The 16,755-nt window shown below is 42.7% G+C and overlaps 1 protein-coding gene across 1 annotated transcript; it reads right to left on the bottom strand.

Moving 5' to 3' along the window:
• Window positions 1-1,706: 1,706 nt before the first annotated feature.
• Window positions 1,707-15,252, bottom strand: LOC138663946 (zinc finger protein 25-like). Its single transcript, XM_069750321.1, has 8 exons — window positions 15,164-15,252; window positions 14,855-15,034; window positions 14,658-14,781; window positions 14,477-14,574; window positions 14,230-14,376; window positions 13,924-14,103; window positions 13,717-13,840; window positions 1,707-3,980 (listed from the first exon to the last, which is right to left on the bottom strand). Exons 1-8 carry the CDS (start codon window positions 15,239-15,241, stop codon window positions 2,956-2,958), a joined length of 1,956 nt encoding a protein of 651 aa, XP_069606422.1. The 5' UTR covers window positions 15,242-15,252; the 3' UTR covers window positions 1,707-2,955.
• Window positions 15,253-16,755: the final 1,503 nt, after the last annotated feature.

The following is a 16,755-nucleotide window of genomic DNA, read 5'->3' as shown; positions in this document are numbered from 1 at the left end:
ATTTTTGGAAAAAAAAAATTGGTATATAGTAAATAAGATGCAGCAGCAGGCAGTTATGGAGCTTTGGGAAGGATGCAGTGGGAGCAATGGAAGCACATACAGTGCCTGCAGGCCTTACACTGATGTGGATATGCTGTGCCCTGCCTATGTAGCGCTGCAATATCATGACCCACGAATTAGCCCTAAAAAGGACTTTTGGTTTCTCAGGAGTTGTGGATGTAAGAGTTGCAGACCTACAGTAACTCTAAAAACCACGATTCTGACCCGATCTCGGCAGCAGCTCTCCCTACTCTTGCTGAAACAGGAACAGAATGCAGCGAGCAGGGCAGCGCCAGGTCTCTGATACTCGGGATGATGCTGTGCGGTCATACCAATCACTGCATGACCACAACAAAGATGGCTGTGGCATTTCATGGCCTGGCAGACAATCCCTGCACTGTTATTGGGTCTCTAAAGTCTGCCAAAAAAGCTGGGTGGAGACACCAGTTACCGCCGAATAATGCCGGAGATGCTCGGTGCTCGCCTAGTACACCGAGCATAGTGATACTAGGGCGAGTAACGAGTAGTGGCGAGCACGTTCGCTCATCACTAATTATTTCTTATATTTAGGGACTCTATAGCAACGGGGTCAGTTCCACAGAACTAGCGCAAGGCAAATGTGGTACCAATATTCAAAAAGGGTTCTAAAAGTGCTAATACTGACCTACAAAGCCATCCACAACCTGTCTCCTCCATATATCTCTGAACTAATCTCTCGATATCTTCCCTCACATGATCTCCGGTCCTCCCAAGACCTCCTTTTCTCCTCCACACTTATTCGCTCCTCATCCAATCGCCTCCAAGACTTCTCCCGAATATACCCCATCCTCTGGAACTCTCTGCCCCAACACGTCCGACTATCAACCACAGTCGGATCCTTCAGACGAAACCTGAAAACTCATCTCTTCAGGAAAGCCTACAGCCTGCACTGACACCGCTGCTGCCTCATCACTATCGAAGCTACCGCCTCACCAACACCGGAGCTACCGCCTCACCAACACCGGAGCTACCGCCTCACCAACACCGGAGCTCCTGCAACCCTCAACCTACTGTCTCCTTCCCCATAATCCTGTAGAATGTAAGCCCGCAAGGGCAGGGTCCTCGCCCCTCTGTATCAGTCCGTCATTGTTAGTTTGTTTACTGTATGTGATATTTGTAACTTGTATGTAACCCCTTCTCATGTACAGCACCATGGAATCAATGGTGCTATATAAATAAATAATAATAATAATAATAAAATAAAAAGTGAACCTGGAAATTATAGGCCAGTAAGTCTAACCTCTATGGTTGGTAAAATATTTGAAGAGTTTCTGAGGTATGTTATTCTGGATTATCTTAATGAGAATAACTCTTTAACTCCACATCAGCATGGTTTTATGAGGAATCGCTCCTGTCAAACCAATCTAATCAGTTTTTATTAAGAGGTAAGCTATAGACTGGGCCAAGGTGAGTCATTGGAAGTGGTATATCTTGATTTTTCCAAACCGTTTGATACCGTGCCACACACAGGTTGGCACACAAAATGAGAATGCTGGGTCTGGGGGAAAATGTGTGTAAATTGGTAAGTAACTGTCTTAGTGATAGAAAGCAGAGGGTGGTTATAAATGGTATATTCTCTAACTGGGTCGCTGTGACCAGTAGGGTACCGCAGCAGTCCGTGTTGGGACCTATTCTCTTCAACATATTTATTAACAATCTGGTAGGTTTACACAATAAAATATTGATATTTGCAGACGATACAAAACTATGTAAAGTAGTCATATAAAAAGAATTGGATACACATCATTCCATACTCAAGTAGGTGCTCGGAGAAGGATATCACTCCCTCAATACATAAACATCAAAAATTCCGGCACTGATATATATGGGTACCCAATTGTATCCATATTACTTGAGAAAGTATTGACCCCTATGGTCAAAAACACCCGATCCTTTGTGCTGGATACAGGGGCCTTTCTCAATGTTATTAACAATATGGGTACAATATCTAAAGAGACTCTTTTAGTTACACTTGATGTTAACAATCTGTATACTTCTATAAAGCACGGTAGAGGTATACGAGCCAACAGGTCTCTATTAGAGCAATCAAGTACAGATCCATTAGTGATCAATTTTTTGTTGGAATTATTGGAATTGGTATTAACAGAAAATTTCTTTCTATTTGAGGACACGTTCTATTTGCAAATTCAGGGTACACAGATGGGGTCCAATTTGGCCTCACCCTACATTAATGCCTTTATGTCATTTTTTGAATCTGACTTGGGTTTATCGAAGGACCTTCACCTGATCGCTCACATGACCGCGACGTCATCGAAGGTCCTTCACTCACTGCATTCTTAGGAACGGAGGCAGACGCTTGCAGCGGTGAGAGCCAGGGTCCTTCGGAGGGGTGAGTATATCCATATTTTTTATTTTTATTCTTTATTTTTTACATGAATATGCAACCCAGGGCCTGAAGGAGAGTCTCCTCTCCTCCAGACCCTGGGAACCACACGCCGTATAAGATGACTGGGCGTATAAGATGACCCCCGTCTTTTTTGGCGGGTATATCCCAAATTCCATATTTTATATAGAAAAGTTGGGGGTCGTCTTATACGTCCAGTTGTCTTATACACCAGAAAATACGGTACTTACATTTATTAGTCATCATTTAGTGCTTTAACTTGTTTTCCATTTCTCTTGTATGATGATATGTGAATTTACATTGACTGTTACTCATACAATTTGCAAAGTAAATTATTAAAAAGAAAGTGTCTACCTACCCGTGTGATTTTCCTGAGTAAAAAAATAAACATGTAAGAAAATTTTACCCACATTCTGAAAATGAAAATTACTTCTCCCCTACGTGACTTCACCAGTGTGTAACTAGATTTGTGTGTTCATAAAACATTTCCCTTATTCTTATCATAAAAATGGCTACTCCCCTGTGTGATTTGTCAGGTGTCTAGTAAGAATTTTTTTTTGTTGAAAGCATTTTCCACATACTGAACATGAAAATGGCTTCTCCCCTGTGTGAGTTTTCAAATGTGTAGCAAGATTTGTTTTCCATTTATAACATTTTCCACATTCTAAACATGTAAATGGTTTCTCACCTTTGTGAATTCTCTGATGTCTAACAAAATGTGATTTTTGTGTAAAACATTTCCCACATTCTGAACATGAAAATGGCTTCTCCCCTGTGTGAATTCTCTGATGTATAGTTAGAACAGATTTTGTTATGCAACATTTCCCACATTCTGAGCATAAAAATGGCTTCTCCCCTGTGTGAATTCTCTGATGTTTTCTTAAATCAGATTTTGTTATGCAACATTTCCCACATTCGGAGCATGAAAATGGCTTCTCCCCTGTGTGAATTTTCTTATGCTGAGCAAGAGCCGATGTTTGAGAAAAACGTTTTTCACATTCTGAGCATGAATATGGCTTCTCCCCTGTGTGAAATCTCTGATGTTTTCTTAAATCAGATTTCGTTACGCAACATCTCCCACATTCCGAGCATGAAAATGGCTTCTCGCCTGTGTGAACATTCAGATGTGCAACAAGATTTGCCTTCTGATTAAAACATTTACCACATTCTGAACATGAAAATGGCTTCTTCCTTGGGTGAAGTTTCTGATGCTGAGCAAGACATGATTTGTCAGAAAAACTTTTTTCACATTCTGAGCATGAAAATGGCTTCTCCCTTGTGTGAATTCTCTGATGTTTAGTAAGACCAGATTTCGATATACAACATTTCCCACATTCCGAACAAGATAATGGCTTCTTTCTTGTATGTGCTCTTGGATGTTCACCATCCCTTTTGTTATATTTATTTTTCTTAAGAAGGAGAAGAGTTATGTCTGGTGTAATGGGATGCTCTTCAAAAGTATCAGGTATGACACTAGGATCAATTGCATTAAAATCTGAAAATATCTGGTATTTCTCCGAGATCACGGTCCAGTTAACTGCCAAAAAATTAAATGTATGTTTATTTTTCAATAGACATTGAATCATTGCTAAAAATTAATCTTGGGTTGCTCCTGAACTGCTTCCTGCCTCATCCAATGCTTAGACGTCCAGCTGCCTCAATTCTCTGCATGACCTAGATTATTTTTTAATTTCATAACCTGTAAAATGCCAGTCAGCGACTAATTCCTGTTTCCTAGGGAGTCTCTGCATGCCTGACTACAAGACATTCCTTGGATTCACTGCCTGTTTCGACCATCATTGGCTTTCCACAGTTTGCACAACCTTGCTGGTAAGCATAATCATGACAGAGTAACTGACCAATACCATTGAAGGTTTTTTTTGCTTTCAAATAAAATATGTCCATCACTACATTTGGCTTTAAAAAAAATATCTGCGGTGGACTCACCTTCCTGGGGTCCATTGGTGAGTCTCTGACACTGCTAATCATGTCTGGCATTGGCTGCGGCATTGACATTACATTGACAGCGTGGCCACTAGTCAGCTTACTGATTGGTTGATGTGCTGTTGACATGATGTCAGCCTGGCAGGCAATGCTAAATCTTGGGATCAGTGGCGATGACCTTCCACAATACGCCTTACTTACCACAATCCTTAATATTGAAATTGTAACACCCAGAAGGCAAAGTTGTGAAGTTATGGAAATCACAGGATGGAAAAACATGTTAGTAATTTAGAAATGATTAAAAAAATGGAAACAAAATTTTCAAAACATCTCTATCTTCAGTATTGAGTATGAGTGGCTTGTGTAAAAATGCACTTACATGCTTTGTTTGCTATCTGTGAGGTTATTAATGGTCGTATGAGGAATGTTCTGCAGCACTGAATGCACTTGGGTAAGAAAATCCTCAAGATCTGCTGCTGCAATTGCCAACTAATGATGTCTCAAATGTGTTCAATGGCAGAGAAGTCCAGAGACGCTGCAGAACACGAGAGCACGTTTAGACCACGTTGGCAGCTTACAGTACCACAAGCAATATGCAGCCTGGGGTTGTCGTGTGTGTTGAAAAACAGCTCCTGTGATACTCTGGAGAACTGTCCATACCACTTCAACGCCGAGCTATTACTGTACCCGGGATGAATTTTAGAGGGGTCCGGACATTGTACATTCTGCCACACCATAATCATGGGAGTAGGACCAGTGTGACATTCCCTCGTTAACCCCTTCATGACCCAGCCTATTTTGACCTTAATGACCTGGCCGTTTTTTGCAATTCTGACCAGTGTCCCTTTATGAGGTAATAACTCAGGAACGCTTCAACGGATCCTAGCGGTTCTGAGAATGTTTTTTCGTGACATATTGGGCTTCATGTTAGTGGTAAATTTAGGTCAATAAATTCTGCGTTTATTTGTGATAAAAACGGAAATTTGGCGAAAATTTTGAAAATTTCGCAATTTTCACATTTTGAATTTTTATTCTGTTAAACCAGAGAGTTATGTGACACAAAATAGTTAATAAATAACATTTCCCACATGTATACTTTACATCAGCACAATTTTGGAAACAAAATTTTTTTTTGCTAGGAAGTTATAAGGGTTAAAATTTGACCAGCGATTTCTCATTTTTACGACAAAATTTACAAAACCATTTTTTTAGGGACCACCTCACATTTGAAGTCAGTTTGAGGGGTCTATATGGCTGAAAATACCCAAAAGTGACACCATTCTAAAAAATGCACCCCTCAAGGTGCTCAAACCCACATTCAAGAAGTTTATTAACCCTTCAGGTGCTTCACAGCAGCAGAAGCAACATGGAAGGAAAAAATGAACATTTAACTTTTTAGTCACAAAAATTATCTTTTAGCAACAATTTTTTTATTTTCCCAATGGTAAAAGGAGAAACTGAACCACAAAAGTTGTTGTCCAATTTGTCCTGAGTACGCTGATACCTCATATGTGGGGGTAAACCACTGTTTGGGCGCACGGCAGGGCTTGGAAGGGAAGGAGCGCCATTTGACTTTTTGAATGGAAAATTGGCTCCACTCTTTAGCGGACCCATGTCATGTTTGGAGAGCCCCCGTGTGCCTAAAAATTGGAGCTCCCCCACAAGTAACCCCATTTTGGAAACTAGACCCCCCAAGGAACTTATCTAGATGCATATTGAGCACTTTAAACCCCCAGGTGCTTCACAGAAGTTTATAACGCAGAGCCATGAAAATAAAAAATAATTTTTCTTTCCTCAAAAATGATTTTTTAGCCTGGAATTTCCTATTTTGCCAAGGGTAATAGGAGAAATTGGACCCCAAATTTTGTTGTCCAGTTTGTCCTGAGTACGCTGATATGTGGGGGTAAACCACTGTTTGGGCGTACGGCAGGGCTCGGAAGGGAAGGCACGCCTTTTGGCTTTTTAAATGGAAAATTAGCTCCAATCATTAGCGGACACCATGTCACGTTTGGAGAGCCCCTGTGTGCCTAAACATTGGAGATCCCCCACAAATCACCCTATTTTGGAAACTAGACCCCCAAAGGAACTAATCTAGATGTGTGATGAAGTGCTTCACAGAAGTTTATAACGCAGAGCCATGAAAATAAAAAAAAAAATTATTTTCTCAAAAATGATCTTTTAGCCTGCAATTTTTTATTTTCCCAAGGGTAACAGGAGAAATTTGACCCCAAAAGTTGCCCAGTTTCTCCTGAGTACGCTGATACCCCATATGTGGGGGTAAACCACTGTTTGGGCACATGTCGGGGCTCGGAAGTGAAGTAGAGACGTTTTGAAATGCAGACTTTGATTGAATGCTCTGCGGGCGTCGCGTTGCGTTTGCAGAGCCCCTGATGTGGCTAAACAGTAGAAACCCCCCACAAGTGACCCCATTTTGGAAACTAGACCCCGAAAGGAACTTATCTAGATGTGTGGTGAGCACTTTGAACCCCCAAGTGCTTCACAGAAGTTTATAATGCAGAGCCGTGAAAATAATAAATACGTTTTCTTTCCTCAAAAATAATTATTTAGCCCAGAATTTTTTAATTTTCCCAAGGGTAACAGGAGAAATTTGACCCCAATATTTGTTGTCCAGTTTCTCCTGAGTACGGTGATACCCCATATGTGGGGGTAAACTACAGTTTGGGCACATGCCGGGGCTCGGAATTGAAGTAGTGACGTTTTGAAATGCAGACTTTGATGGAATGCTCTGCGGGCGTCACGTTGCGTTTGCAGAGCCCCTGATGTGGCTAAACAGTAGAAACCCCCCACAAGTGACCCCATTTTGGAAACTAGACCCCCAAAAGGAACTTATCTGGATATGTGGTGAGCACTTTGAACCCCCAAATGCTTCACAGACGTTTACAACGCAGAGCCGTGAAAATAAAAAATCATTTTTCTTTCCTCAAAAATGATGTTTTAGCAAGCATTTTTTTATTTTCACAAGGGTAACAGGAGAAATTGGACCCCAGTAATTGTTGCGCAGTTTGTCTTGAGTATGCTGGTACCCCATATGTGGGGGTAAACCACTGTTTGGGCGCACGTCGGGGCTCGGAAGTGAGGGAGCACCATTTGACTTTTTGAATACAAGATTGGCTGGAATCAATGGTGGCGCCATGTTGCGTTTGGAGACCCCTGATGTGCCTAAACAGTGGAAACCCCTCAATTCTAACTCCAACACTAACCCTCCCACACCCCTAACCCTAATCCCAACTGTAGCCATAACCCTAATCACAACCCTAATTCCAACCCTAACCCTAAGGCTATGTGCCCACGTTGCGGATTCGTGTGAGATTTTTCAGCACCATTTTTGAAAAATCCGCGGGTAAAAGGCACTGCGTTTTACCTGTGCATTTCCAGTGTTTTTTGTGCAGATTTCACCTGTGGATTCCTATTGAGGAACAGTTGTAAAACGCTGCGGAATCCGCACAAAGAATTGACATGCTGCGGAAAATACAACGCAGTGTTCCCGCGCTGTATTTTCCGCACCATGGGCACAGCGGATTTGGTTTTCCATAGGTTTACATGGTACTGTAAACCTGATGGAACACTGCTGCGAATCCGCAGCGGCCAATCCGCTGCGGATCCGCAGCCAAATCCGCACCGTGTGCACATAGCCTAATTCTAAAGGTATGTGTACACGCTGCGGGAAAACGCTGCGGATCCGCAGCAGTTTCCCATGAGTTTACAGTTCAATGTAAACCTATGGGAAACAAAAATCGCTGTACACATGCTGCAGAAAAACTGCACGGAAACGCATCGGTTTACATTCCACAGCATGTCACTTCTTTCTGCGGATTCCGCAGCGGTCTTACAACTGCTCCAATAGAAAATCGCAGTTGTAAAACCGCAGTGAAATGCGCAGAAAAACCACGGTAAATTCACCATAAATCCGCAGCGGTTTAGCACTGCGGATTTATCAAATCCGCAGTGGAAAAATCCACAGAGGACCAGAATACGTGTGCACATATCGAAACCCTAACCCTAACCCTATTCTAACCTTAGTGGAAAAAAAAATTCTTTATTTTTTTATTGTCCCTACCTATGGGGGTGACAAAGGGGGGGGGGGGGGTCATTTACTATTTTTTTTTATTTTGATCACTGTGATTATATCTCATTGATCAAAATGTACTTTGGAACGAATCTGCCGGCCAGCAGATTCGGCGGGCGCACTGCGCATGTGCCCGCCATTTTGGAAGATGGCGGCGCCCAAGGAGAAGACGGACGGACCCCGGCAGGATCGGTAAGTATGATGGGGTGGGGGGGGGAGCACGGGGGGATCGGAGCATGGGGGGGTGGATCGGAGCGCGGGGGGGTGGATCGGAGCACGGGGGGGTGGATCGGAGCACGGGGGGGGTGGATCGGAGCACGGGCGGGTGGATCGGAGTGCAGGGGGTTTGGATCGGAGCACGGGGGGGGGGTGATTGGAGCACGGGGGGAGCGGAGCACCGGACGGAGCGGTGCATAGCACTGATCGGAGGACTGGGGGGGGGCGATCGGTGGGGTGGGGGCACATTAGTGTTTCCAGCCATGGCCGATGATATTGCAGCATCGGCCATGGCTGGATTGTAATATTTCACCAGTTTTAATAGGTGAAATATTACAAATCGCTCTGATTGGCAGTTTCACTTTCAACAGCCAATCAGAGCGATCGTAGCCATGGGGGGTGTGAAGCCACCCCCCTGGGCTAAACTACCACTCCCCCTGTCCCTGCAGATCGGGTGAAATGGGAGTTAACCCTTTCACCCGATCTGCAGGGACGCGATCTTTCCATGACGCCACATAGGCGTCATGGGTCGGATTGACACCGACTTTCATGACGCCTACGTGGCGTCAAAGGTCGAGAAGGTGTTAAGGCTTCTTCATTGCATGGTACCCATATATAACAATGACAAACATTAGTATGTCAGGGGAACAAAACCGGTGTTATTAAAATATATTAATCATACAAAATGGTCAGTGATATAGTAATTCATACACCACCCCTGACCCATAAACAGGACTGAATAGGACTTACTGTAACAATACTAAAGCAGGGTTGGACAAACCAAAAAAGGACACAATCATGTAGTCCATAAGTACAAAATGCAATAACTTTATTGATCACATGAACAAGTGAAGGCAGATGAGCTAAAAAGGTGGATTGAAAATGTGCTACCAGGGTTGCCTCATAATAATACACTGACACTGTGCCCTAAATAAGGCGATTGAAGGATGGTATATTAAAAAAATGTCTGCTAATTTACCTGGCAGAGCGCAGCAGTAGGATCTCCTAGTCATCAGCCCACCCGCCCCAACGCACGTTTTGGATAAAAGCTCCTTCCTCCGATGGCACATTTCCAATCCATTTTATGGATATGCTAAGTACATTCTATTAGTGGGTGCTCTGTACACATTTATCCCACACTATTGTCTCAGTATATATACATGCAGAGTATTTACTTTGCTACATGATTAACAGTGGATCTGGTTGTTACTATGGTACATTTAACAACAGTTTTGATTGCCTAATTACTTTGTATAAATTGGTCTTACTGCCCTCTGCACTGCATGGTTTTTTGTTTGCCCACTTTTTTATCTCGTCTTCCTTCACTTGTTCATGTGATCAATAAAATTATTGCGTTTTGTACTTATAGTTCGTCCAGCCCTGCTATTGCATGGTACCCATAGTCCCCAGAACTCTCTCTGGCTATTGTTGCATTCAAGACAAAATCTGGAATCATCACTGAAGAGGACAGACCTCCATTCTAGACTCCATTGCCATCTTGTTCTGCACCTTGATAAGCCGGTGGCTTAGTGGCTTATAAAAATTCAACACATTGTAAAAAATAAAAAAAGTGGTTGTATCGTTTACCTTGCAGGGTTAATCAATGCTACAATGGGGATAACAAATATGCTAATTTTTATAATTCATTTATTTTTAAGAACACATGTGTGATTTGGAGTAAGTATCTTTTAAGAACCTTTTTTAACCCTTTTCACGATCTTCCATTTTTTTGAGATTTAGTTTTACTCTTTTTCTTCCCAGAGCCATATATTTATATTTTTCTGTCAGTAAAGCCGTTTGAGGGCTTGTTTTTTGTGGGATGAGTTGTACCTTTGAATTAACCTATTATTTTTAATATATCATTCTAGACAACAGGCAAACAAATTCCAAATGTAACGACATTGCAAAAAAAGTACAATTCCACAATTCCGTTTTGTGTTTTTTATATACCATGTTCACTAAATACTAAAACTGACCTGACAATATGATTACTTAGGTCATTATGAGTACGGAAATACCAAACATGTATGGGTTCTTTTTTATTTAAAGTGGTGAAAAAAATAGCTTATGTCGCCATTTTCTGAGACCTGCAGCGTTTCCTTTTTTTTTTTTATTTGGCTCTGGGTTGGGGCTTGTTTTTTGCTCCACAAGCTGATGTTTTTATTGATACAATTTTGGGGTAGGTACAATGTTTTTATTGCCTGTTATTGCAATGTTGCAGTGGCCAAAAAACGTAATTCAGGCATTTCGATTTTATTCTCGTTAGGACATTTACCGATCAGACTACTTTACTTTCTATTTTGATAGATCGGACATTTCTGAAAGCAGCGATATCAAATATGCATGTATTTTTGTTTTGTTTTCAGGAGGACAATTTGAACTTTTGTTATTTATTCTTTGTAAAAAATTTTTGTATATTTTTCCTGGCTTCAGTAGTTCCCTTAGGAGACTTGAAGCTGCGGTCATCTGTGCTACACATAGCAGGGATTCAGCACGATCTCCTATGAACGCCAGCCACGAGGTGGATGGATTGATCTATATACAAGTGTTTATCACAAAATTAGAATATCATCAAAAAGTTAGTTTATTTCAGTTCTTCAAAACAAAAAGTGAAACTCGTATTATATGGAGCCATTACAAACACTGATCTATACAAGTATTTATTTCTGTTAATGTTGATGATTATGGCTTACAGCCAATGAAAGCACAAATGTCACTTAGTAGATTAGAATACTTTATAACACCAGCTTAAAAAATGATTTTTAAAATCCGAAAGGTTGGCCTATTGAAATGTATGTTCAGTAAATGCACTCAATACTTGGTCGGGGCTCCTTTGGCATCAATGCAGTGTGGCATGGAGGAGATCAGCCTGTGGCACTGCTGAGGTGTTATGGAAGGCCAGGTTGCTTTGATAGCAGCCTTCAGCCTATCTGCATTGTTGGATCTGGAGTCTCATCTCCTCTTGACAATACCCCATAGATTCTTTATGGGGTTAAGGTCAGGCGAGTTTGCTGGCTAATCAAGCACTGTGATACTGTTGTTTGTTAACCAGGTATTGGTACTTTTGGCAGTGTGGACAGGTGCTAAGTCCTGCTGGAGAATGAAGTTTCCATCTTCAAAAAAGTTGTCAGCAGAGGGATGCATGGAGTGCTCTAAAATTTCCTGGTAGACGGCTGCGCTGACATTGGTCTTGATAAAACACAGTGGACCTACACAAGCAGATTACATGGCTCCCCAAACCATCACCGATTGTGGAAACTTCACCCTAAACCTCAAGCAGCTTGGATTGTGTGCCTCTCCACTCTTCCTCTAGACTCTGGGACCTTGATTTCCAAATAAAATGCAAAATTTTCTTCCATCTGAAAAAAACAGCTTGGACCACTGAGCAACAATCCAGTTCTTTTTCTCCTTGGCTCAGGCAAGACGGTTCTGGCACTGTCTATTGGTCATGAGTGGCTTGACACAAGGAATGCGACACTTGTAGCCCATGCCCTGGATATGTTTGTGTGTGGTGGTTCTTGAAGCAATGGCCCCAGCAGCAGTCCACTCCTTGTGAATCTCCTCTAAATTTTTGAATGGCGTTTTCTTAAAAATCCTTTGAAGGCTGCGGTTATCCTGGTTGCTTGGGCACCATTTTCTAACATATCTTTTCCTTCTACTCAACTTTCCATAAATATGCTTGGATACAGCACTCTGAACAGCCAGCTTATTTCGCAATGACCTTTTGTGGCTTACCCTCCTTGTGGAGTGTGTCAATGACTGCCTTCTGGACATCTGTCAAGTCCGCAGTCTTTCCCATAATTCTGGAGTCTACTAAAACAGATTAAGGGACCTCTTAAATGCTTATGAAGCCTTTGCAGGTGTCTTTTGTTCATTATGCTAATTTACTGAGATAATAATTTTTGGCTTTTCATTGGCTCTAAACCATAATCATCAGCATTAACAGAAATAAACACATGAAATAGATCACTCTGTAATCACTGTATATAATATATGAGATTCATTTTTTGTATTGAAGAACTGAAATAAATTAACTTTTTGATGATATTCTAATTTTGTGAGAAGCACTTGTATATCTATGGGAAGGATTTTGTTTTAATTGTTTGTAATCTTGGAGCTGTATGGTGTTTAATAAAATGCAATTGTTTATGTACTCTTTTTCTGTATTGCTTTTTTCTCTTGATAGTATTGAAAAGGTTAACAAGACCTCTCGATAAGGATAATGGAAAAGAATCCTTCTAAGACAGGAGACAAAATGAGTACTAGATCTTGAGGCTCCAAGAGACGGATCTCACGTAGATCTGTCAACATCTTATAATAATAAAAAGAGAAACATATATAGTATATATCTCTTTTCTATTTTGTTGAAGGGACTCTGTCACCTGAATTTGGCGGGACTGGTTTTGGGTCATATGGGCGGAGTTTTCGGGTGTTTGATTCACCCTTTCCTTACCCGCTGGCTGCATGCTAGCTGCAATATTGGATTGAAGTTCATTCTCTGTCCTCCATAGTACACGCCTGCACAAGGCAAGATTGCCTTGCACAGGCGTGTACTATGGAGGACAGAGAATGAACTTCAATCCAATATTGCAGCCAGCATGCAGCCAGCGGGTAAGGAAAGGGTGAATCAAACACCCGAAAACTCCGCCCATATGACCCAAAACCAGTCCCGCCAAATTCAGGTGACAGGTTCCCTTTAAGGTCTATTTTCTACTGCTGGATTAAGTGATTATTCCTGTACCATGTACTCACCAGTGTTTAACACTCTCATAATGAGTATTGTTCCCCAAGCTATGAATAAGGGCTGTAAACAATCATGAAACGCGTCGGCGGAGATGTCGCCAGAAGCATATGTGTTTTTTGTTAGCAAATGCCTGCACAGAAGGAATAGTTTTAACCAGGGAAAAAAAGTGATGTTTTAACCTTTCTATGTGGTACTGCATACAACTGAAGGAAACACACACACTGAATTAATTCTTTACATACAGATAATTATAGGCTGTGTGTATTTAGTCCTGTCTATTACCTGGTGATGTGAGGGGCTGGGGAACCTCCATCATGACGTCCTTGTACAGATCTTTGTGTCCTTCTAAATACTCCCACTCCTCCATGGAGAAATAGATGGTGATATCCTGACACCTAATAGGAACCTGACAAATACAATTATACCATCATCACCTTGATGCCTTCATAGCGTTACTATATTATATCCCAGCATTTCCAGCAGTGTCACCTCTCCAGTCAGCAGCTCAATCATCTTGTAAGTCAGTTCTAGGATCTTGAGATCATTCACTTCTGCATGTTTCAGGCAGTGAGGTATAGGCCCCATGATTGGCCTGAGGGGTCTTCCCCATCCCTCAGTCACAGGGGCCTGACAGCGTTCACTAAAGATCTTCTTCACTACTGTGTAATCCTGGTTATGGAGAAACATATTAATAAATCTCACTACAGACATTTCCAGAGTCCTTACCTTAGTTCTGTCCACCTGTTATTCCCATAGATAAGAATGATGTAATGTGACGTCATCAGAATCTCTCACCTCTCCAGTAAGCCGGAAGAGGATCTCTAGGGTGAGATGTAATACACTCTCCGCAATCTTGTCACTGCTCCTATCCATCCTTGATGGGCCAATCAGGAAAATTCTCCTATATAGATCTCGAGTGAGAGGATTCAATATTGTTGGGACCTGGATGGGCAGAAGATGTCGATGTAGCATCATGAAAAAAATCTATACATTATGTTACGAAATCTTCTCCACATCACATCTTCATGGTGGCAGTATCTACCTCATGATACAGAAGATCAGTGGCATTTTCTTGGTTACAGTCCTGCGGAAGAAGAGGACGGGGACATCTCTCTGGTGTTGTCCTTTTACTGGATACAACTGGAGGAAACACATACAGGGACTGAATACATTCTTTACATACAGATAGTTATAGGCCATGTGTATTTAGCCCTGTCTATTACCTGGTGATGTGAGGGGCTGGGGAACCTCAATCATGACGTCCTTGTACAGATCTTTGTGTTCTTCTAAATACTCCCACTCCTCCATGGAGAAATAGACGGCGACATCCTGACACCGTATAGGAACCTGACACATACAATGATACCGTCATCCCCCGATCCCTTCATAGCGCTACTGTGTAATGTCCCAGCATTCCCACCTCTCCAGTCAGTAGCTCATTCATCTTGTAGACGAGTTCCAAGATCTTCTGGTCATTGATGCTCTCATATATCAGGGGGTGGGTTGGAGACCCCGTGATTGGGCTCAGGGGTCTTCCCCATCCCTCAGACACAGGGTTCTGACACAGTTCACTAGAGGTCTTCTTCACTACTGTGTATTCCTGGTTATAGAGAGACACATTAGTAAATCTCACTACAATTATTTCCAGAGTCTTCACGTCTCCAGTTCTGTCCATCTGTTATTCCCATAGATAAGAATGATGTAATATGACATAATCAGAATCTCTCACCTCTCCAGTAAGCCGGAAGAGGATTTCTAGGGGGAGGTGTAATATCTTCTCCACCATCTTTTGTCTGTCCTTATCCATCCTTGACGGGTCCCACTTTATAGAGAAAATAGATAATATCCGTCAGGAAATCCGCTCCCAGCCACTAAGTGCTGTGACTCCCATCCCTTCCTGCATTTCCCCTGGCTCACTCTCCACATAATAACACCCTGGCAGCAGGCGTTCTGTCTGGGTGTTATGTTTGACCCCTATCTCTCCTTCACCTCCCATATACAATCTCTTGTCCGCTCTTGCCACTTACTCCTAAAGAACATCTATAGAATCCACCCTTTTCTCACCATGGAAACAACAAAAACTATCACTGTCTCCTTGATCCACTCTTGTCTGGACTACTGTAGTGGACTATTAATTGGCCTCCCCCTCACTCGACTTTCCCCTCTCCAGTCTATCCTTAAAGCAGCAGCCAGGATCATCTACCTGGCTAATCAGTATTCAGATGCATCCGCTCTTCGCCAGTCACTACACTGGCTGCCCATTCATTATAGGATCCAATTCAAAGAACTTGTTCTCACCCACAAAGCTCTCCACAGTGTTGCACCCCCTTAATCTCCTCCCTTATTTCTGTCTATCGGCCTAACTGACCGCTGCGCTCTGCAAATGACTTTCGACCTCTGCACTAATCCGTACCTCCCACTCCCGACTCCAAGACTTCTCCCATGTGGCATCAATCCTCTGGAATGCTCTACCCCAAGAAATTAGGACCATCCACAATTTGCATAATTTTAGGCGCTCCCTCAACTCATTTGTTCAGAGCGGCCTATGATGTTCCCTAATCAGTCATTGTATAAGTTAAGGCCCCTTCACATTAAGCGACGCTGCAGCGATACCGACAATGATCCGGATCGCTGCAGCGTCGCTGTTTGGTCGCTGGAGAGCTGTCACACAGACAGCTCTCCAGCGACCAACGATGCCGGTAACCAGGGTAAACATCGGGTTACTAAGCGCAGGACCGCGCTTAGTAACCCGATGTTTACCCTGGTTACCATCCTAAAAGTAAAAAAAACAAACGCTTCATACTTACCTTCCGCTGTCTGTCCTCGGCGCTCTGCTTCTCTGCCCTGTGTAAGCCCAGCGGCCGGAAAGCAGAGCGGTGACGTCACCGCTCTGCTTTCCGGCTGACCGACGCTCACAGCCAGAGCAGAGAAGCACAGCGCCGGGGACAGACAGCGGTAGGTAAGTATGTAGTGTTTGTTTTTTTTACTTTTACGCTGGTAACCAGGGTAAACATCGGGTTACTAAGCGCGGCCCTGCGCTTAGTAACCCGATGTTTACCCTGGTTACCAGCGAAGACATCGCTGAATCGGTGTCACACACGCCGATTCAGCGATGTCAGCGGGAGAGCCAGCGACCAAAGAAAGTTCTGGCCTTCTAGCCCCGACCAACGACATCACAGCAGGATTCTGATCGCTGCTGCGTGTCAAACTAAATGATATCGCTAGCGAGGACGCTGCAACGTCACGGATCGCTAGCGATATCGTTTAGTGTGAAGGTACCTTAAGGGTGCGTGTGTAGCCCATTCACTATCTCCATCTATC

The sequence above is a fragment of the Ranitomeya imitator genome, chromosome 2, assembly GCF_032444005.1.
Source record: "Ranitomeya imitator isolate aRanImi1 chromosome 2, aRanImi1.pri, whole genome shotgun sequence".
Lineage (NCBI taxonomy): Eukaryota > Metazoa > Chordata > Amphibia > Anura > Dendrobatidae > Ranitomeya > Ranitomeya imitator.
Note: the sequence above shows the minus strand (reverse complement) of the source record. Positions and strands in the feature narration are given on the sequence as shown.

Excerpts from the sequence above, each read along its gene's own strand:
- LOC138663946 (XM_069750321.1), bottom strand. The coding sequence starts at position 15,241 with ATGGATAAGGACAGACAAAAGATGGTGGAGAAGATATTACACCTCCCC. Across the intron at positions 14,782-14,854 it reads ATGAGCTACTGACTGGAGAG|GTTCCTATACGGTGTCAGGA; the intron begins GTGGGAATGCTG and ends TGTATGTGTCAG. Across the intron at positions 13,841-13,923 it reads TTGAGCTGCTGACTGGAGAG|GTTCCTATTAGGTGTCAGGA; the intron begins GTGACACTGCTG and ends TGTATTTGTCAG.